Here is a 20,980-nt window from a genome sequence, read left to right as displayed (position 1 = left end):
AGTAGCGTTCAACAGAAATACCACACGTGCTGGCTGTGTTTGCCCTTTTAGTTCTTCCTGTCTGTGGGAATGGGTTAGAAGAAAGCGGGCAGAGTCTGTAGCTTACGCCCTCTGACTTCTCTTGTGAGGAAGAAGGAACTCTTCCCCACCCGCTTCTTAAAAATACAAGGCTAAAACGCTGCTGGGTTGTTTTGGGTTTGTTTTTTTTTTGTAGCCTTGGTTTCTGTAAGCTTTGTCTTGCTTGTCTTTGTTCAGCCCAAAAAGTCTTTGTTCAGCCCTTGCAACTGGGAGTAGCAATGTGTTCGCTCCCCACTGCAGGACGTGTGCCTGGGGAACGTCAGCACAAATTTGAGTATCGGGTACCAGTTCAGTCCGAAAGTTGGGTCCCCCCCAGACCTGCAGTTACGGGTTGGCAACCCACAACTCGAGTTACCGTGTTAATTCTCCCTTGCGGCTGTGCAGTTTGCCAGCGTGACAGACTAGTTTAGATGAGTTGTGAGGTTTTTGCCTAAGATCTGAAAACACACAAGTCTGCTGTGATTTTCCAATATACTGTGTCTTGACGTGCCCTTTCCAAGGGGCTGATCAAAGGCTTTTGTGATTCTGTGCTGTGCAAGTTGGCTTAGCAGGAACATTTTGCGTAGAAATGAGTTGAGAATTTGTACCGATGCTCACGCCCGTGTTTTATGCTCTACAGACGGATTCTGAAAGTCCGGAAGAAGGATCACCTGGTGTGTTGCTTCCAGCTGCAGACAGACACGGAGCGCGCTCACGGATTGTTTCAGGGGAGCGCCACACCGGTAACTTCCTGGTGGACTAAATGTTTGTCTGTAAACACGTACAGGCTGAAGTGAGCTTTTATCGATGTCTGCCTTAGGAATGCACTTACGGTGTGGGTGCGCGCTATAGCAATGAAGTGCTTAGTATTTGTTAATTAACACCAGCTGTCACGGCGCTTGCTGGCAAGTTGTAAAGGAAGTTACCTTGTTTGCGTTACGTGTGCCCTTTGGATGTGTTTGTATCTCTTTGGGTTCGGGTTCTTGTGGCATAGTGCTGAAAGTGTATGTGGTTTAGGGCTGACCTGTCTGAACACCTGGACATTCTTGGATGATAACGTAGCAGAAGAAAGCTATGATCTGGCCAAGCACTTTTCCCCCCGTCTTAATTTTTGATACCTTACTGTTACACTTTGCCTAGGAGCTAAAATGTGACTGAAAGTTCAGGGTTTGTTGTGAAGGGCTTCTGCCTGTAGTTTGCGACGCTGTCTCTTGAGCATCTGGAGTGTAGAATGGCAGGGAAGTTTTGCTGTTGGCGTAGAACTCTCATCTGAAGCATTTCTCCTTTACTAAATGGTCAGTCCTGCACGTAGTATTTTTTTTTATTTTGTGTTAAGTTTTTTGTCACAAGTAGGATGATTCAGGATGCACTCTAGGTGTAAATAAGTAATATGAAGTCTTGATGGTTATAAAAATGTGTGGTTTTTCACTGCAGGTGAGAACTCGGGATCTACCTTTCATATGTCATCATCAGCTGAAAAGGAAGACATGAAAGATGGCATTGAATATTATGGTGTGCGGGTATGTAAACCCAAATATTTTGGATTGCAGTCTGATTCAGTAGGCTGTATTATACACTAAGGTAAAGAAAACTTACCAGTCAATGAATAATGCAGAATGGACGTCCTGTAGGTGAAGGCTGTGTTTACCGTCTGAAATAAAGTTGGATACAGTCTTCTTATGGTGGGGTTAAATCCTTGTCACTATGTCGGATGCTTGTTGTTTTCAGTTGGTTTGCTTAAATTTTGAGCGGTGTTTCTCCTCTTGTGCACTGCTGAGAAACAGTGCCACCAAATGTGGGTTTTATTGCCTGTGCAAAATGCACGTTCAAGTGAAGAGGGAGATTTGTCTATAATATGCTGATCTGTTTGATGAAACATGCCGGTCTTCCTCTTTGTAAGACAAAGATCAAAGAGAACACCTTGAAATATCGCGACCTTTCTGATGCTTCCCCAGCCTCTGCAAAATACGCTCTTGTTTGGCCACGTGAAGTGTTTGAAAAGGGTTTTCTCAGAGGGTATCCTAGAGGGGAATAAGGCAGGCGTCCTGCTTGTGGCGGGTGTGCGGGGCAGGGCTGCACAGCGGGGTCTGGCGTCCTCTGGAACGAACACCCGAAGGGACAGCGTAGCAAATGATTTCCACCCCACAGCCGGGCGTCACGAGAGAGGGACGTGCCTAATTCCAACAGGCAAAGCGCAGGACTTAAGCCTGTTGCAAGGTGGTAGTAGTTGGCCAGTGAGCTTGGGAAGGGGGAGGGTGAGACAGGTGGTGTCTGGCTGAGGTGCTCCTTCCCTCTTGTGAGCGGAGGGGTCTTTGCCGCGGGAGAACAGGGCCTGGCTGACGAGAGGAGCGTGAGGAGCGTGACGGTCTCAGCCCGCTGGGACACCAAGGCTGCAGGCCCTCTTCAGGAGGCACCACGAGGGAAAGGGGCATGTGGGCAGGACTGTGACACGGGGCAGAAGCCGTCGGAGCTGTTGAGAAACAGAGCGTGGGGACAGGGACTTGAGGGGGCTGGGTAGGGTTAAGGCGTGGTGCGGTTTTCCTGCGAGCTTGGGTTCCTGATTTCTGGGATGAGGGCAGGAGCAGGCAGGTTCCCCTAATAAATCCTTTCCTTTGCACCTTGGAGTGGAATTCATTATTTCTGAAGCTTGGGTGAAGAAATAATCCTCCCTTAGCCAGTTCTCCGTGTGGTGAACAGTAAGAAGCTTGTCATGTTCATTCTTGTTGGGTTAGCTTAGGTGGCCGGGGACTGTACAATGCCAGACGGTAGAGCGCGATGGAGGGAGGAGGGTAGGTGAGGAAAATGTTGGCAGTTTTAATGAAAAATGGTATTAAAGCAATAAAACATGAAAAATAAACATGCTCTGTGACAAATGCCGGCAGTTACAGCAAGCAAGCAGGCTAAAAGGTAAAAGCAACCCTAATGCCTAGGCAAACCTAACCCAAGAAACCGCTGTCTCTGAGTCCTTCTCTTGTTAAGAAGATGGTGTGCAGTGAACCTTTCATTTAGTGTCCCTTGATTTTTTTAATGAAAATGGCTTTCAAAATGCCTTATTTCTATTATAGGATGAGTTTGCAACAGAAATTGCATAGATTAACTGTAGTAATTTTTCTTGATAATCTTTCTGTCTGTACCTGTTTACTTAAGGATAAATATATTTTAGAAACTACCAACTTGATAGAAAAAAACAGCACATGAAAATCACACTGGTAAGGCAGAAGTTTTACATCAGAAATTTCACAGCAGAAAATGAGGAATTGCACAGTGCTGACAAGCAGTTAAGTCCAAGACCTTGGAAAGAAAGATATGCAAGAATGTGGGTTGAAAATGAGAAAAGGGAATTGAAAACAAATTGTAAAAATGTTACAGCAGAGCTAAAGCAGCTGCTTGGTGAAATTAATGAAACTGGGAGAACTACTTCCCTTGTGGAAGAAATGTCAGAAGATGGCTTCAGTGCTGAATTGAAGAGTTCTCATGTTGTTTCATCTCATGCAACGGAATCAAGTAACAGCTTAGAAAGTAAAGTGAATTTGGAGATATTAAACTTATGCTAGGTGGAAAAGTACCCAAAATGGAAACTGTATTCCGAGTCTTGGTGTCCTTTCTGATCAAGATAACTGAAACGCAAACATGGAAGATACCTGGAGTACAGATGAAGAAGATTGCACAAACAATATCGATGATACAAAGATGCCTCTAGCAGAAGGAGAGAGAGAGAAAGAGAGAGAAAAAAATGCCTTCTATGGAAATGGAAGAGAATGAAACTGAAAGTAGTTGAAATGCAGTGGGAAGTCCTGAATACTCCCTGAGATACAGCTTTAAAACAAGTCTTTTGGATGACATTTCTAATATTATTCCTAAAATAAGACCAGTTTCTACATGTGATGAAAATGCACTTTTTGTAACAGAGGAAACTTGGAAAAGACTCTGGATTTAGTGATGATTTTCCCAGGGACTGCTTTATTAACAACAAAATAGGAGAAACAGAAATGGAAAGTCTTTTTGCAAATGCTCAGCAATCATACGTCGTGCTGAAAAGGAATCTTGATGAAGAACTAAAACAAGATACGGGAAGATTTAAGGGTAGGGTAGGAATGCTGCAAATAGTATTCCTGGCTTTGGAGAAAGAGAAGGTACAGCTGCTAAAAGAGGTAGTTCACCTGCTACTCTTTATTCTTTAATCTCGCTCCAGATCAACGGTCCTGTTCACTTTAGCTATTCATCATTAAAGGAGGATGCTTCCTACAAATTGGGGTTTGTTCTAATTAAATTGGTGACTGGTGAATAAAGAGAGCAGTAGAGAGTTGTCTTTTTTCCCCATTTTTGGAAAACGGAATGCATTATTGTTCCAGTTTAACAATAGGTGGCACTTGGTTCCAGTGCAAGTAGTTATCTCTTCATTGCCATAAAAAGAAATCCAGGTTCTGATTCTGAATCAAAGAATGAAAATAGCTTCTGAACAGGGTCCTGACTAATAATTCATGTGCTGTGATATCTGCGTGGTGTGTCTTCATTGCCTTTCACTAAAATTCCTCTTTCCTGTGAAACCAGTTGTGTTTGTGGGTTTGGGATCTTTTTTTCTTTCCTCCCCTTGTTCGCAGTTCCACTTGATTTTTTTCTGGTGGTGTTACAACGAACATTGTGCAGTCCTCCTAACGCTTTGTCCATCAGTACTGTTTTCACTTTTTTCTTGTTCATGTTTTAAGAGACACTATTGTTTTCTTTCTAAGGGCTGTATTTTTGTTATGTCTTGCATCATGAGTGAATTCAAAGTACTTTCAATGGCATAATACACCTTGTAGTGTAGTTTTGTGAAAATGCTTCTCTATGAATTAAAAAAAGATCATTTTATATTATTTCAGGGGTAAACTCTGAATTAATCAATCTTGGATGTGGTGTTTCTGTCTTCTAGAAATACGTGAAGCTTAACTTTGTTTTTATAGGTTAAGAAGGAAAAAAACAAACAAAGATGTTCAAAAGTGCAGGCCGTGGCAAAACAGGAATGTGTGGATAAATTAAATAACATCACTAATCGGCAAATGAAACAAAAGATTACTGTAAGGAAGAATGACTGTTTGAAAATGGAGAATGAAAACACGATAGAAGAAAAAGACAAAAAGAGTTTTTCATCTGGGGAGAGCTCAAAATTGATTAAAATGCCAATGAAAGGGTAAGCTAAGGAAATAATCTCTAGCTCTTATTTGTAGTACTATGTAAGTGTCTTAGGTTTTCTGATACTGTGGTAGTTGAAGTAGTTTCCTTAGTGGTGAAAGCCATAGTGAGTAGTCCACTGCTTCTCAAAAAATGAAGAAAAATTCTTTTTAGACAAAATGAAGCGCACGATGGAGGTTCAAATTTATTGCCTGCTCTAAAAAAAGAAAAGGGGAAAACAAAAGAAAACGCCCACCTAAATTCCTGTGATTTCCATGTCAACACTGAGGTAAAATGCATCTTCAAAACCAGAACTGAAGACTGGAAAAAGCAGTTATTTTTGTAGGAAATGGCCACCTAGAAAAGAAAAGTAGGAACTTGGGGTTTGCTACTACTCCCTTTTCTAGGTGATTTTAGTGATCTCCGTGCAGTTGGTGTTTTCCTTTTCATTAAGTTAATGTGCCCTTTGTCGGGAGAGGGAAAAAGATGATATTACCAAACCAATCTCAAAAGTCTAAAGAAGGCACACGTATTTTTATGCAGACCTAAGCAGGAGCTTTTTCTGTCTGTCCTTCAAAGGAATCTCTGCTCTAGATGCTTTCTGTAACGTGGCTGTTGGATATAGTCCAGCTTAACCTGGATCCAGCTCAGATTCCACGTGTCCCCCTCACTCTAGGGGAAGGGTTTTAAATACTTGGGCATATTCCACGATCTTTACAGTCAAGTCTGTGATTTTATCATAGCTATTTTTTGTCTCGGTTGTTTCTGGACATCATCTTAAGTATGTATGTTTCACAGAAATATTTTTTTATAAACCTACTCACTTGGTGTTTTGTTTTTTTTTCTTTCTTTCTGTGTAATGCAGTAAAATTGCCCTGAATGCCAAAGGTGCAAAGGAAAGTAAAAGACAGCCTTCAAAGCAGAAGGCTCATCAGCAGATGAGCTCTTCCAGTGGCAATCATGGTCAAGTACCGGATGATAGCACTTCCAGTGAAACATCTGAGGATGAAGGAAGGTATGCATATAAGGAATGTTGAAAATAAAACTCACTTAATGATAAAAATTGGCCTGAGAGCTAGAGGCAAGTTTGGGTTTTTGTTGTGTGTTTAAGGTTTTTTGTAAACCTGATGCATATGAAGATTCTTGTTCTTTCGTGTGACCACCTGATGTTCTTTCTTGTTCTTTCTTGTTCTTTCCTGTGACTACCTGATGCGCTTTGTGTTGACAAACACTTCACTTCTGTTTAGAGTGCTTTTGAACATGCTGGCCAAGTCAACAATAAGGTCACGTGCACGAATTCTGATTAATTACATGAGTGTGTGTGCACAGGCATAGAAGTATTTCATGTGTTTAAAAAGGGTGAGGTATCTCAGTTTTTTCACTGCAGGTATCTCAGGATTTTTTGCCCTGCTCCCTGCTCCACCTTTTCTCTTGCAGCTGTGTACCCTCCTGACTTCTTGCCCACCCTGAACTTACTTGTGTGGGTTGTGGCAAAGTGAGAAAGAGAAGTTGTTGACACTGTTCAGCCCTAGCTAAAAATCTGGTGTGTTATCAACACTGTTTTGGTCAGAAATCTAACACACAGCCCTGTGTGGGCTGCTGTGAAGAAAATAAACTGCGTCCCAGCCAGACCCAGGACACCAGAGAATCCAAAATTACAGTTCTTTGACCTGTAGGAGAAGGATTCTCGGTACTGAAGAGAGCTAAACCCCTGGTATTAAACAGGGAATGCACGTAAGCGTATAGCTATATGTCTGTAGCTGTAAGATTTCTGTCACTTTGCGTGAAGTTTAGGGAACAGTTATTTCAACTATTTGCTTAATATCTTGCGGAAAAATTAGCCTTCCAGTAGACGTTAATAGCACACAATAATTGTTTCAGTCTTGAACTATATCTAGCAAAGTTACTATACCAGATTTTAGTTTAATTCAGTTCTGCAATTAAGTTTTCAAAGCAACTGTAGGTATTATTCGTAATGCAAAGTAAGCATTTCAGTACTGAAATATATTTCTTGTTTTCTAGACCTGCAGCAACAACCAGGAGTGAAAGGAACGAGGTACTGTAAAACTAGTTTCTTGATAAACAGTCTCTATCAGCTTTTAATCACTTAGGTGGGAGCAGTGTTTATGTAGTGATCAACCAGATGTACAAATTGCTGCTGGTATGCAGCTTGATTGTATTTGAGACAAATCTGTGGGCTGTGAAGGAGAGAATGAATCATTCCTGCATTTGTAATGGTCTGTAATACTGGACAGTGGAATTACAGAAAGTACTGTATTTTTTGTAGGTCAGCATACCAGTGGAAGTAACTGATGACCCTGGTTTAACTCACTCATCTGACCCACCTTCAGAGGATGTCCGGTTACAAGCTTCAACCTACAAGGAGACTATGCTGCTGTTGGAAGAGCTTAGTTTGGTTCATATGGGTATGTTTTCAAGTCTCTGCCTTCAGCTGTTACAAGTTCCCCTTAAAACATGATTTCTTTGTATGCACTCCTAAGTATGTTAATTTCATATTTTGATATAGTATCTCTTTGTGACTAGAGATCCCCCTCAAAAGCTGTGAAACTGTCACTTAACCTGAGATGTTGCCTGCATTGCCAGCCGATGTGCCTTACGTTATCATTGGTTCTCTGTCTAGTCAGAGCTGGAGAAGCAGTTTCTTGCAAAGTACAGTTCAGCTCCTTCTAATGCGGTCATCAAAAGTCAGCAAGAGCTTTTTCTTCTTTATATCCCCCTGATGTGGTTTAAGCCCAGCCACACCTAAACACCTAAGCACCACACAGCCACTCACTTGTTCCACCCCAGTGGGGTGGGGGAGAGCATCGGAAAGGGAAAAGTGAGAAAACTCATGGGTCGGCATGAAAACAGTTTAATAGCAAAAGCCACGCACGCAAGCAAAGCAAAGCAAGGAATTCATCCAGCACGTCCCATGGGCAGGCGGGTGTTCAGCCATCTCCAGGACAGCAGGGCTCCGTCACGCATAACAAATACTTGGGAAGACAAAGTGCCATCGCTCTGGATGTCCCTCCCTTCCTTCGTCCTCCCCCAGCTTTATATGCTGAGCATGATGCCGCGTGGCATGGCACGTCCCTTGGGTCAGCTGGGGTCAGCTGTCCCAGCTGTGTCCCGGCCCGGCTCCTTGCGTACCCCCAGCCTGCTGGCTGGTGGGGTGGGGTGAGGAGCAGAAAAGGCCTTGGCTCTGTGTGAGCGCTGCTGGGCCATAAGGAACACATCCCCGTGCTACCAACCCTGTTTGCGGCACAGCTGTAAAACATGGCCCTGTACCAGCGACTGTGAAGAAAATTAACACTATCCCAGCCACAACCAGCACACCCCTCAACAGCTAATGACAAAGAGTACAGCAAAATAATGGCTTTGCTTAAAAATAATAAGTACATATATATAACAAATTTCAACTGTCATAAGATGCTTGCATATATGCACAAGGCATTATATAAACATAAGCATCACTTACTAGGGCTCTTAAACTATGCTAAAATTTCATTAGGCAAGTGTTAACCTTGGCTGAAGGCCAAACTCCCCGCCCAGTGCTGCCACTGCCCCTCATTGACGAAACGGGGTGAAAAAGCTTGTGGGTCAGTGTGAAGGCAGGGCTGTCACTTCCCAGTGACTGTCACTGGCAAAACAGACTCCACCGATTAAAATACATTTGGATAGTGAGAAACAAAGACCCAAAACCTGAGAAGGACACGTCGGCACCCCCCCTGCTCAAGCTCTGCTGCGCTCCTTCCCCGCCACCTCCCCAGGCAGCACGGGGAGGCTGCGGTCTGCAGTCGGGACGTAGCAGTTTCTCTCTGCTGCTCCTTCCTCGTCCCTTTTCCCTGCTCCAGTGTGAGTCCTGCCCCGGGCTGCAGTCCTTTGGGGAAAATCTCCTCCAGCCTGGGCCCTCCATGGGTCGCAGGTCCTTCGGGAAGGATCCGCCTGCTCTGGCACGGGGTCCTGCGCAGCACTGCGCTGTGGGTATCTGCTCCAGCATGGTTCTCTCAGGGGCTGCAGGGGAATCTCTGCTCTGGCACCTGGAGCAGCACCTCTCCCTCCTCCTTCGCTGACCTGGGTGTTCGTTTGTGGGGCTGGTTTTCACATGCTTTTCCCCTTCTCTGCCCGTGTGGTGGTTTCACCCTTTCCTACGTTTGTTTTTCCTGAGGAGCTGCCAGCACGGCTGAGAGGCTCAGCTGTGCCCTGCGGTGGGTCCATCGAAACCGTCCATGTCCAGCACGGGACGACCCCTGGCTCCTTCTCACAGGGACCTTCCCGCTACCGAGACCTGCCACCTGCACCTAATGCAGCAAAGCATTGAACAGCTTATACATTGGGCAGTATTTGTGCAGCTTTGTGTCTTTTCTGTCTCAAAACAGGTTCTGCTACTTTGCTGAAAATGCAAAACATACTTCTTGAATATGAACAGAGAATAGAACGTCAGAAAAATCAGTATAAAGCGCTCTCAAGAGAAGTAAGGAAATTGGAAGATGAAAGGGAGGAGTCACAGTTCAGAGCGGAGAAGACTCAAGATTTGAAATCCGTATTGGCTCACCAAGCAGCAGAATGGAAAAGTGATATCCAAAGCCTTAAGTATGTAAATTGTGGTCTGATAATGTATTATCTTGTCAGTGGTTTTGTTCCGAAAGACACTGATGGTGCAGGCAACAGGATGAGAAGTTTCCAGTCTTTTGGGTTTGGGTTTTTTGAATCCCGTGGGCCAGTTATGCTATGAAGTAGATAATGGGAGAGGGGAAAAACGTCCGGATACCAGCTCCATGTACAGTCTTCTGGATGTTGTTCTAACTTTGTTTTCTAGCAAGAAAAGAGCAAGAGAGTGTGTATGGGGAAATCAGATTTATAAGAGAGATTTGAGAGATGGTTGGGTGGTGTTTTTTTTTTTTCATTTTGTCCTTGCAGCTTCAGTGGGCCTATAATACTAGGATTTCTGGTAACTCCACCCAGTGCAAGTCAAACCAGAGCTTAGAGCATTTGTTTGCTTACCTGTTTATTTGTTGGAAAGGTCAAGTTTGGGATTGCCCCTTTCTCCACACTCCTGAGCTAGACCCGGAGGCGTGAGGTTTCTCATCGCTGTTGACATCACGCCAGACAGGGGTGGCCAGCAGGCACCGTAGGCAGTTCAGCAAGGACAACTGCAGAGCCCTGGCCTGGGAGGGGAGATCTCCTTGTGGTGATCCCCGGTGGGACGGCGTGGCTGGGGAGCGGCCCAGGCAGAGAGCGAGCTCAGCAGGAGCCACCGTGAGCTGGCAGCTGGGGCGGCCCGCAGCGGCCTGGGCTGTATGGAGGGCAGCAGTGCCAGGGCCCTGGGGGCAGTGAGTGCCCACCCCTCCGCAGGGCTTGCTGAGCTGTGTCTCGAGCCCGGGGCCCGGTGTTTGGCCGCCCAGCCCAGGAGATCTTGCCCAGTCCGTGTGAGGTCGGCAGGGAGATGCCGGGCTGGCCCGGGGGCAGGAGCACCAGCCCTGTGAGGGGAGGCTGCGGGAGCTGGGCCTGGGGGAGTTGGGCCTCCCAGCGCGGGGGAGGGGGGTACGAGGAAGAGAGGCCGGTCCCAGCTTGGCCTGGGTTTGACTTCAGCAGGTGTTCAAAATCCTCAAACATCTGTCAAGTATAAAGAAGTAGTATTTTCATTCTAAGTGAATTCTCCAAGCAGCGTTAAATTTATACTTTCAAAAGTTACACTTTTTGCGAAATTACACTAGAAATTACATGTAAAGCTTTCTCCTTGCAATATACGCCATTCAAATACAAATGTTTCTGTCAGTCTTTCAAGTGATTTTAGTGGTGGTTGATTCTTGTTTTGCGGAATTTCTAAAGCAGGCTTTCAATTGGCAGTTCTTCCCTTAGGTTGACACTTGATTTTTTTTAATTTTTTTTTTTTTGTCCACTATTGTGAGTATATGGGAAAAAATAGTCAAAATAATGATCAAACGCAAAGCTGCTTTCTTGTTTGGGTACCGTGGGCACACCATGGTCCGTTTTTTACCATGTCAGTGCTCATTGCTGATTGTTTCAGTTGGTAAAGAAGCTGACCTTCCATAAGGCTTTCCTTGTAAGTCAGCTTCAAAATGAAATTGCTGTAGTTTCTCCCAGAGGTAGATCCAACTGAGGTTTAAAACTGTTTTTAATCGTATTCAGCTTAAACCCCATGCATTTCTGAATCTGGTTTTGAACACTGACATCCTTCTTGAGTAAACAGAAGCTGCTTGTTCTGTCTGTGGTCAGCAGTTGTTTTAGACTTACAGAAGGCTTGCTGAAAAATTGTCGGGTCTGCCATAGGTAAGTGGCGTGCTGATTCACCAGTATTACTTCTGGTCACTGAATCCGTAATATGTAGGCAATGCTCAGTATACTAAGAAAATGTATACTAACCATAGTAAAAGTTTACGATGCTTTGATCTGATAAGACAACAAACTCCTTTTTCAACAAAATGGCTGTAATATGAAGATGGGTTTTTTTAATTTTATTATTATAGTGTGCACACTGGTGTGTGTTTCCCTATACAAACTTACAAATAACGGATAAATCACTCAAAGTTTTTTTTCTCTATCTTGTACAACTGATACCATGCACAACGGAATGAAGTTAGAATTCTTTAAAAAGTTGAAAAGTACAGTAAAAATATGAACTCTGAAAACATTTAACATTTTTTATGGTTTGAGTTGTCTCTGCAAGTTCATCATGTGGAATATCTACTTTTATATCAGTGCTTTTGTTTCTCAAATCCTCCGTTAAATCCCAGATGTTCTTTGAAACAACAAGAAGAAAAGAGGCTCAGAGTAGAAGTGCTGTGTGAGAAAATGAGAGAAGACCTCCGAAGGAAAGAAGATCAATATTGTAAAGAGATGGAGGAGAAACAGAAACTTGAGTTGCACTCTAGGAATTTAGAAATGGAGTTAAGAACACTGAGAAAGCTCTTGAAACAGGTATATTAAATAATGAATTAAAGTCTTTGTCTTATTTTCTGCTTCTTTTCAATTGTATTCCAGTATGCCTAGAGAAGGAGGCGCTTTGTTCACGGAAGAGGCGTTGGATAACAATTGTCAGATTTTGAGAACAGTAGAGTACAGTTGGTTCACAATTGGGCTGTTCTTTTTTTTTTTTTTTTTTCCTTTGCAGTTTATTATTCCTTTTTTCTTTTTTCAAAATTGAGGTTTCATTTGTGTTTCAGGCAAAGCCTTACGTTTTTTTGAATTACTACAAAACATCCTGTATTTTGCCTTCTTAAATTTTCATAAGAAAATTTAAATTTATTTATTTATAGGTGGATTATCATAACGGTGGGGAATCAAAAATGTTTTCAAGTATGCAGGGGAGAATGGGAAGATGTATTGCTAGCTCTGTTTTTTCTTCAGATGCAAGCAGTTTTATTGTATTACTGTAGGTTGAAGAGGAACGTGATGAAACACAGAGACAGCTCTCTCAGGAAAAGAGGGCCAGAGCCCTTCAAGAAGGAATTTTGAACAACCACCTTGGGAGACAAATGGAACTAGAAGAAGGGACAAGAAGATCTATAGGAAAAAAATCAGAGGTAAGCAGATTTTTTTTTCTAATAAATTAAATTTCACCATGTTTGTTTTAAAGTCATAATAAATCTTACATAACTTTTTCTGTTTCTTGATGGTTTATTTACTGTTTACCAGTGTAACTTATCTGGGTAAATACCTTTCTTGTTTTCTCTTATGTCTAAAAGTTCTGGAAAGCAGCATCACTCCTGTATGTACCTGAATTACTTGTGCAAGTAGGAAACTAATAGAAGACACTGTTTACACCGTTTCTTAACCTATCTGTTATTTGTCATTTCACAGACATTTCGTCATCACTTTTTAGGCTTTCTAGCAGTGAAACACCTAGCTACCTATGGCAAGGTTGACCAGGAAGAAAGTTGTTTGACAGTGTTTGTGTTTCCATTGCTTTTTTTTTTTTTTTTTAAATTAGTTATTCCCTTATTGAACTTACTTCAAGTATGCCTTTCTTTTCCACCTCCACATAACTAAAATTTTATGATCGAATATCAGCAATGAATTCAACTCTCTGTAAGAGTTAGAGTAACTGGAGGAGAAAAAGCAATCATAAACACTGTATTAAAAAAGATCTTGAAAAGAGTTTACTGAATTTCCTAAAGAATGTGCAGTGCCTGGAAGCCTTTTTGTTCTTGGCTGTGCTGCCCAGTAAATGTAGGGTGAATGTGTTTAAGTGGAAAAAAGTTATACATACAATAAAGAGGAAATATACAGGACTATTGCATTCCGGGGGTGATTGAGTTTTATAGCTAACTTCCAGTAACACAAAAGGATAAGTGTTCAGAAGACATTTGAGAAGGAAAATACCCTTTCTGGCCTTGTGTTTACCAGATCTGTAGCACACCTAATTCAACCTTAAAGGCAGTATTATAAAGGCATGCACATACAAGAAAGCGCTGTCATTTTAAAAGCTTTGGTTGCTGGTTTAAGGGGGGAAAAAAACGTAACTGTATATTTGGGATGTTCATTTAGGTTTTAAGGATATGTTGCACTTCCGTTGTGTACGTACATTGTACATGTGCATGGGTTCACAGAGTAGCTTATTGCCTGAAACTTCATCTTTGAAGTCATGCTTTAGTACTAGAAATGTTAAAATGCAGTTTATTGCTGCAGGTTTTTTGTAGATTCATTTCCCAATTGGCTCTTTATTCATGTTCCCTGTCCTTCAGGAATCCAGCACTGACAGAGAACAGGATCTGTTGTACAAGAATCAGTTACTACAAGATGAGATTGCTATGCTAAGGCTAGAACTCACTCAAGTAAGACTTAGGCACCAGGAGGAAGAAGGAAAATATTTAAAGGAAAATGAGACCTTGAAAGAAAAAAATGAAGCTCTCAAAAAGGAACTTAAACTGAACAAGGAAGCGTTAAGACAAATGTTTTTTCAGTTCAACACGGAGCTGGACTTACTAAAGACAGAATCTGCAGTGCTGACTTCCAAACTTGAGCAGACAAACAAAAGCAAAGACAGACTAGAGACAGAAATTGAATCATTTCGTTCCTCCCTGAACGCTGCAGTTCAAGAACTTGAACTTCATTTGTCATCAAAAAGCAATGCTGAACGAAGATTTCACAGAGAACGTGATGAATGCCTTTGCTTGCAAGTCGAGCTCCATCGTGACCTCTCTGGCGTGCAAGAAACCAACAAGAGCTTGTCTCTGCAGCTGTGTAAAGCTAAAAGCAAAGCTAATAGGCTAGAAAATGAGCTTCACCAGTTGAAGCAAATGCTCAGAGAAAAAGCTTTGCTTTTAGAAATGGCAAAAAAGAATTAAGTCAAGGCCAGTGTCGGGCAAAGGAATGTGATCATGCTCGACAACTTGAGAAAGATCCAGTAAGCAAACTTGTAATAAAACAGGAGTCCTTGCAGGAGCGATTGGCCCAGCTCCAGAGTGAAAACCTTTTTACTCCATCAGCAATGGGAAGAGATGCAGAACAAGAGGATCATGAAAGAAAAAATAGTGGATTATGTGCAGCACTGTTTTAATGACATTTTCAGCAAACTTAGAGCTGATACAGAAAAGCAAGTTTATCTAATAGAAGAGCGAAACAAGGATTTAAATGCCAAGTGTACTGATTTAAGGGAACAAGTCTTTAAATATGAGACTGACGTAGTAGAAAGACAGGTAAAGTATATGCATAGAAAGAACAATTTAAAGTTTGTCCATTCTTGAAATTAGTTTGTTCCTACAATGTATCCGGTGTAAGTTCCATGCATGGGACCAAAGAATACTGATTTGTTCTGGTTTGTTATGTTTCTCTCGGAATTGCGGAAAGTTTTGGCAACGGGGATATTAGTCCTCAGATCTAAGCAGAGAACAGAAAAAAGGTATCCAAGTCTAAGCTTTGATCAAGAAAGGTGATTCTTCTCTAGAACTTTTTTTCATCTATTTTCCTTAGTCCATGTTATGCCCTATAGAATAGTCTTAAGTATTTGATGGTGTTGATGTAAGTATTGCACTGATGACATGAATGAGAGTGGTATAAAAGGAGGAACCATCCAATACACGAGGGCTGAGAAATGAAGGTACAGAGAAGTGAAGTGGTTGGGGATAGATTTATATGAAGCTTCTATAGAGGGGAAAAAATAGGTTCTCTGTAAGCTGCTATCAAGATTGAAGAGTATTAGTAATGTCCAGCTGTTGATTTCTGTATGTGTTTTGAGGGTTCTGAGGGGCCTGCCTGTTCCTCAAAGTTCATGTCAGACGGTGACCTTAAGCTTTCTCTTTTATGATGTGTAGCCACACTCCAGCAGTACTGTCAATCATTGTAAACTGTGACTTGCTTTGTATTCTTACTACCAAAATAATGGGTTCCTTTTGAAGATCATGTGAGAGAGTGTGTGTATATGGATATAGCTATATATATATATGAGCTATGCAGATTTTTGTAAACCTAATCTATCAGTACTTCTAAAACGAGCTGAGTAAGAAGACTACAAGAGGATGTGATTCAACATACCCTTAAAGTGTATCTCAAAGGAGCTTTCAGATATTTGTATTCATTTAATTGTATTTGTATAGTGAAGAAACAGAAGAAAGAACAATCTAACACAAAGTCCTGCCTTCAGTCACCAGAGTAATATTTGCAGTCAAACTGTGGCTCTTAGATCACAACAGATTTCTTTGGGTTTTGTTAGGAAAAAAATACCTGATTGCAGTGTGTTCCTGTGTATTGTTCAAGGAAGAACAATACCTGAGCCTTTTTTATGTGTTAGGAAACAGAAATCCTCGTGAACAGCTGCTGATAGTCAAAGGTTCTCAGCTGAGAAAGATGACGAGAGGTCATCATCCATGCAGATGCCTGCTGCTGGCAGGCAAAATTTCATACTTTTGGGTTCAATCTAGACAGGTCTAATTGTATAATAAAATAAGTTAAAGGCGTATTTCATGTTCTTAGAACTTTCTTCATGCTAATTTAACTGTTTTGTTAGGGCATGTTTGGACAACTGCAGCAGGAGCTTGCTGATGCACCTAAAAAGCAATCTATGCCAGAAGCTTCACTTGAAGTTACTACACGCTACCACAGTGACCTGGAGAGAGACAAGCTGCGCTTGCAAAAGGAGTTGGAAAGAAAGTTGAAAATTAAGGTACTTAATGTATTTAACTATATGAAGAAATCTGAGTGTAGCTGTTGAAAGTAGGAGCGAATGTTGTCCTTTTGCACCACCTTTTGCAGTGTTCTTACGAAAACTGAAGTATAGAGGGAACCAGAGGAGCTTTGCAGGAAAGCTGTAGGGTGATTTTGTGTGTGTGTGTGTGCATGTCATCTTATCCCCCAAAGTTGTAACCTCATCCTGTCGCTTCTAGAGTATTCCTTCTTCCCACCAGCTCCAGCTGCTGTTCTTGGTTATGGTTCCTAAGGTGTGTTTTACACTCCACATCAACCTTGGCCATAGGTCTTGGATGGGTGGAGGAGAGCTTAGGCCTGTTTCTGTGTGAGTTACTGCATTCTCCTGCGCTCTTGTCTTTTCCGGCCACCTTGCTTTTTCTTCTGCCACTGTTGCTTTCACAGACGCAGAAGCAGAACATGCTGGCTCTGACATCCAAGGACTTGCACAGCACGTGGGAGGAGCACTTGAAGTCAAGATCCCACCTTGAAGAGCGCGTTGCTCAGCCGGACGAGGAGAAGGCTGAACTGTTGCAACAGGTGAGCCCAGAAAATTCTCCGGGCACCGAGGCAATACCCAGGAGAACCACATGCACCTTCTGGTCAGGTTCTTACATATCATTGCTTTCTGTTATCCCTGCCATTCAGGCTGCGAGTACCTTATTGTTTGGGGGTCACGGAGGAAGCAAATAAAAGCTAGATGGGTATCTTTGTGTAAGCTCTGGAGTGGCTCTGTTGGGAAGAGTTCCCAGTGTGGTTTGCTATCAGTTGAGCACATTGAGCAAGGCCACAGTTCCCAGTTCTTCCTTGGATTTTGTGTGGTCATCTTCTGACCCCTTGGTTTCTAGGCAGGTTTAAAATGCTTGATGTTTCCAGTGCGTGTATGGAGGAGCTGCTGTATGTTTTCAGCATAGCGGGAGCTTAAAAGCCTTGCAGAAAAACATACTGAAGGAATGCTGGGTAAATGAACGAGTGCTTGGGAAACAAGCAGCGCCTGCCAGTTGCCAAGGGGCGGCCTTCCCCTTTTCTCCTTTTCTGTAGAGGGAAAATGGAAGTACAAAGTCAAAACAGCTGCCAGCTCTCCTCTGGTGTGGCTGAGAAAACACCAAGAGGAGGAAAACCAGCATGTGGCTAAGTAAATGCCCACACAGAAGAGGTGGAGGTAATGGCCGAGGGGAATAAAATGTTGAAGAACTCCAAAAGATCAGATTCCTCCACAAGCCCCTGCCTGCTGGTTGGTGGAAGATCCCATGAAAGCTTTGGATGGATCGATGTTCTCCCATGAAGTGCATACCTACATAATCCCTACTATGAGCAGAGGCACTGCCAAAAGTGTTCTCCAGCATCTTTTCCACCTGTTATGTCTAGAAGAGGATGGCCTTTGCTTCAGGCGAGGGCATCTGTTTCTGTAGTTACATATTGGTCTGTTTGATGTGAAACCTGAAGGGATGGATGGAATAGCCTCGGGAATTCCGTCCCATGGCATTCTGTGGAACGTGGCTAACGGATAGAGACGTCCGGCAGCTTCTCTGTGGAGAGCGCTAGATGCACAGACTGTACGTAGGTATTTTTCCTGTGCTCTGTGTGTGCGATACATCTTTCTTTTCTCTTTTGAAAGTGCGAGAGTGAAAGAAAGGAAGTGAAGAAGCTGGTAGAGTTGAAACGCCCAGTTGAACTACGTCTGGCCCAAGAAATGAAAAGAAACCTCGATCTGCAGAAAGACTGTAAGAGGTACGGCTTTTTAGCGTGGTGAAGAGGTATCCCTGCGTAGGAGTCATGTTTTATTAAACTTTAGTGTAAAAATAGGTGTACCTAACTGTGAGCAGATGCCAGCCTCGTGTTAGTTCTTGCAAGGTACTTCTGTACACCAGCCCCTGGTTTTCAATAGCTGCCAAAACAACTGCAGATGCAGGTTGCCCTGCAGTTCTCCTGGGAAAAAGGGAGTCTTTCATTCCTCTTTTCAGGTGAAATCTGGACTCTCCAAGTGTATGTGGCACAGGAATACTGTTTTTTCCTGGTAATTCCTGGTGCGTCAAGTACATTAAAGATAAAGCAAGCTGTGTCTGTGCTGTTTACATGAGAGTATGTGAAAAAGTCCAGTTTTGTTTCTTTTTGCTTCATTGTTTTCATGACTAGTTTGCTGTGCAGGTTGAAGAGGCTGCTGAGCAGAGCTACGAAGGAACTAAGGGTGTATGAGGCGAGAGGGGGACTGTCCCAGCTTAATTTGCAGGGAGAAGTGAAGAAAATGGTCAATGAAATTGGCAGATTAAGAACAAAGGTGAGCTTTATTTTGTTTGGGTTATTGTGGTGGTTTTTCTTTTGTAACCTTTATTCTTTCTTTATACTTCTTTTCATGTTGTTGATTTTGACTACTTTTTTCTTGGCTGTATTTCTGAAATTATTTGGCTGGTTTTTGATGTTCCTTCTATGGTCACAGTAGTAGGCGACTGTAATACTGATGTAGCTCTTAGGGGTAAAGATGGAAGTGTTACGTACACAGCAGTATCTGCGAGGGCGCATCAGGGGTAGGCTGTCCTGCAGAGGAAGGGCAAAGCAAGAGCCACAGCAAGGCTGGCAGGGTCTGTGACCACACAGGCCAGGGATCAGCCCCACAGGCCCTCACCAAGAAGAGCAGAAGAGTTCTGGGGACAGTTCTGGGGACAGTAAGCAGAGTCCTCCAAGAGTGCAGATCACCAGGCCGGTCCATAGGGATGGGCAGGTCTGCAGTCCTACTGGGACGTCACGTCCATGGGTGAGGGCCAGGGCTGAGAGCAGTGAAGGCCCAGCACAGGCCTGGCTGCAGCTTGAGGCCGTGGCAGCATCGTCGGGCTCCGACGGATGCATTCCCTCTCGGAAGAGAGGGGAGTAACGCCACCATCACTCGGAACAACTCTGTGCAGTTGGCCTTGCCCAAGGTCACCCCCTGAAGCCTGTCTCGGGCACGAGTTGAGCAGGAGGCAGGTGGGGGTTTGCTTTTCGGAATGGTGTCTTTGCTTCCCAGGGCACGATGCAGTGTGAGGTGATGCGGAAAAAACCCTGTAACTTGTTGCTTACTAGTAGCTGACTCAGTCCGTCTTCCCCTTGTCATGGAGACCCACAAATGCTTTTGAGGTTGCTCTGGCTGTTCGGTAGCATGGAACCTTTTAGCTGCTTCTCCGCTCATTACTGAGATAGCTGTGTTTCAAAGTTATGCTCCTTTTTAGAAGATATTATTGTAGAACGAGTCAACTGCCTTGACAGTGGCTCACTTGTAGTTCACAGGTTAGCAGCATATTTGTGTTCCTGTTGGAAGAGCTATTTTGAATGACAGGGAATGGAATTACGTTTGGGCAATTTTAAATTTTAAGTGTAAAGTTTCTACGTATTTTAGAGACTTTCAAGTGTTGACTCTGGTGGTTTCCCCCTCTTTTTTAAAAATAAAAGATGATGGGATATCATGTTTTATGGTTAATAGGTATAGACGATGGATGTTTCTGGAGGGGGAAAGAAGGGGATAGAAGCTGTAGTTGACCATTGGGACCTATGGGAACTCTGATATTTCCTGGAAATCTTTTGAAAACAAACTGTAGCTTTGACCTAAAGAGACTGTCTTCTGCCACCAGTGCTGTAAAAGCGGTGTTCTGAACCACTATTTCCAGATCTGTTAGCGTAATGGAAGGAAAGGGTATCCGTTTCTTGCCTTGTCAGTTCTGTGACGAAGCTTTGACCGTGTGACAGCATGTGACAGTTCCTCTGAAGCATGATACATGGTTTTTTTTCTGATGAAACCAGAATGTGGCTGTGATGTAACTGGGTATGGGTGTGTTTGATTTCCTATGATCGTATGAACATCTCGCAGAAGAATAGCCCTAGTGCTTTTCAGCCTAGCCCTGCGGGTGTAATGCTGCTGGTTTGGTACCTCTTGGTCTGTGACCCACTGCAGAACTGAGGAAGGATGGGAACCTGAGGAATGCTGTCAGAAATTATGTGAAAGCTGTTCTTGTTTTAAAAGAAGAGCCTGGTTTCACTTTTGTTTTAACACTGAATCAGCAGATGATAAATAGTCTTGATGGCCAACTCCTTTACCAATTTTCACAGATTTGACTAATTTTAGATCCCTCTGAGTTCCCTGTTTTTTTCCCCTTTCCTGTCTACAGGTTGATGAACTTTCCCAGCAGCTGGAGATAGAGTCTAAAAAAGGCATGCAGCTAGAAGCACAAAATCATGATTTGCGAGAGGAGTTGTCCACCATGCGTGGGAGCCATGAAAAACTGGAAAAGAGCAAAAGCCAGCTGAAAGAAGAGGTGGCTAATCTCAAACACCATATGGAGACTAACATGGTGGATCGCAGCCAAATAGAACAATACAAAAGAGAGGTGGAAGAGTGAGCTGAACAAGAAATAAGACAAAAACTGCAAGAAGTCAATCTGATTTTGCAGGTAAGTTAATTTCTTATGTGTGTCTGTTACAGACTTCTGTTTTGGTTGTCATTTTATAGGGGCGGGGGGTGGTGCCTGATTCCATGTGTTACGCTGTACTTCTGTTTTTCCTGAAGGGCAGTGGGAGAAGGGAATATGGTTGGGCAAGATGCTTTCATGTGCGTGCAGTGTGCCTGCAGGCCCTGAATCAAAAACTTGCCAAGGTAGGT

The 20,980-nt window shown here is 43.1% G+C and overlaps 1 protein-coding gene across 1 annotated transcript in view; it reads left to right on the top strand.

Moving 5' to 3' along the window:
* The window catches only part of LOC308057508 (uncharacterized protein), a gene marked incomplete at its 5' end in the record, with an annotated part of 39,497 nt that overhangs the window by 10,177 nt on the left and 8,340 nt on the right, over window positions 1–20,980 (top strand). Inside the window, 18 exon segments of the mRNA XM_080411591.1 lie at window positions 698–800; window positions 1,492–1,577; window positions 3,067–3,240; window positions 3,242–3,292; window positions 3,294–3,579; window positions 3,582–3,632; window positions 3,635–3,675; window positions 3,679–3,801; window positions 3,803–3,832; window positions 3,836–3,960; window positions 3,962–4,235; window positions 13,881–14,502; window positions 14,505–14,647; window positions 14,649–14,870; window positions 16,178–16,333; window positions 18,473–18,631; window positions 20,490–20,717; window positions 20,721–20,771. Of these exon segments, the coding sequence (XP_080267717.1) occupies window positions 698–800; window positions 1,492–1,577; window positions 3,067–3,240; window positions 3,242–3,292; window positions 3,294–3,579; window positions 3,582–3,632; window positions 3,635–3,675; window positions 3,679–3,801; window positions 3,803–3,832; window positions 3,836–3,960; window positions 3,962–4,235; window positions 13,881–14,502; window positions 14,505–14,647; window positions 14,649–14,870; window positions 16,178–16,333; window positions 18,473–18,631; window positions 20,490–20,717; window positions 20,721–20,771 (2,925 nt within the window).

Source organism: Falco punctatus (assembly GCF_963210335.1).
Source record: "Falco punctatus genome assembly, contig: scaffold_62, whole genome shotgun sequence".
NCBI classification, from domain to species: Eukaryota; Metazoa; Chordata; class Aves; order Falconiformes; family Falconidae; genus Falco; species Falco punctatus.
Note: the sequence above shows the minus strand (reverse complement) of the source record. Positions and strands in the feature narration are given on the sequence as shown.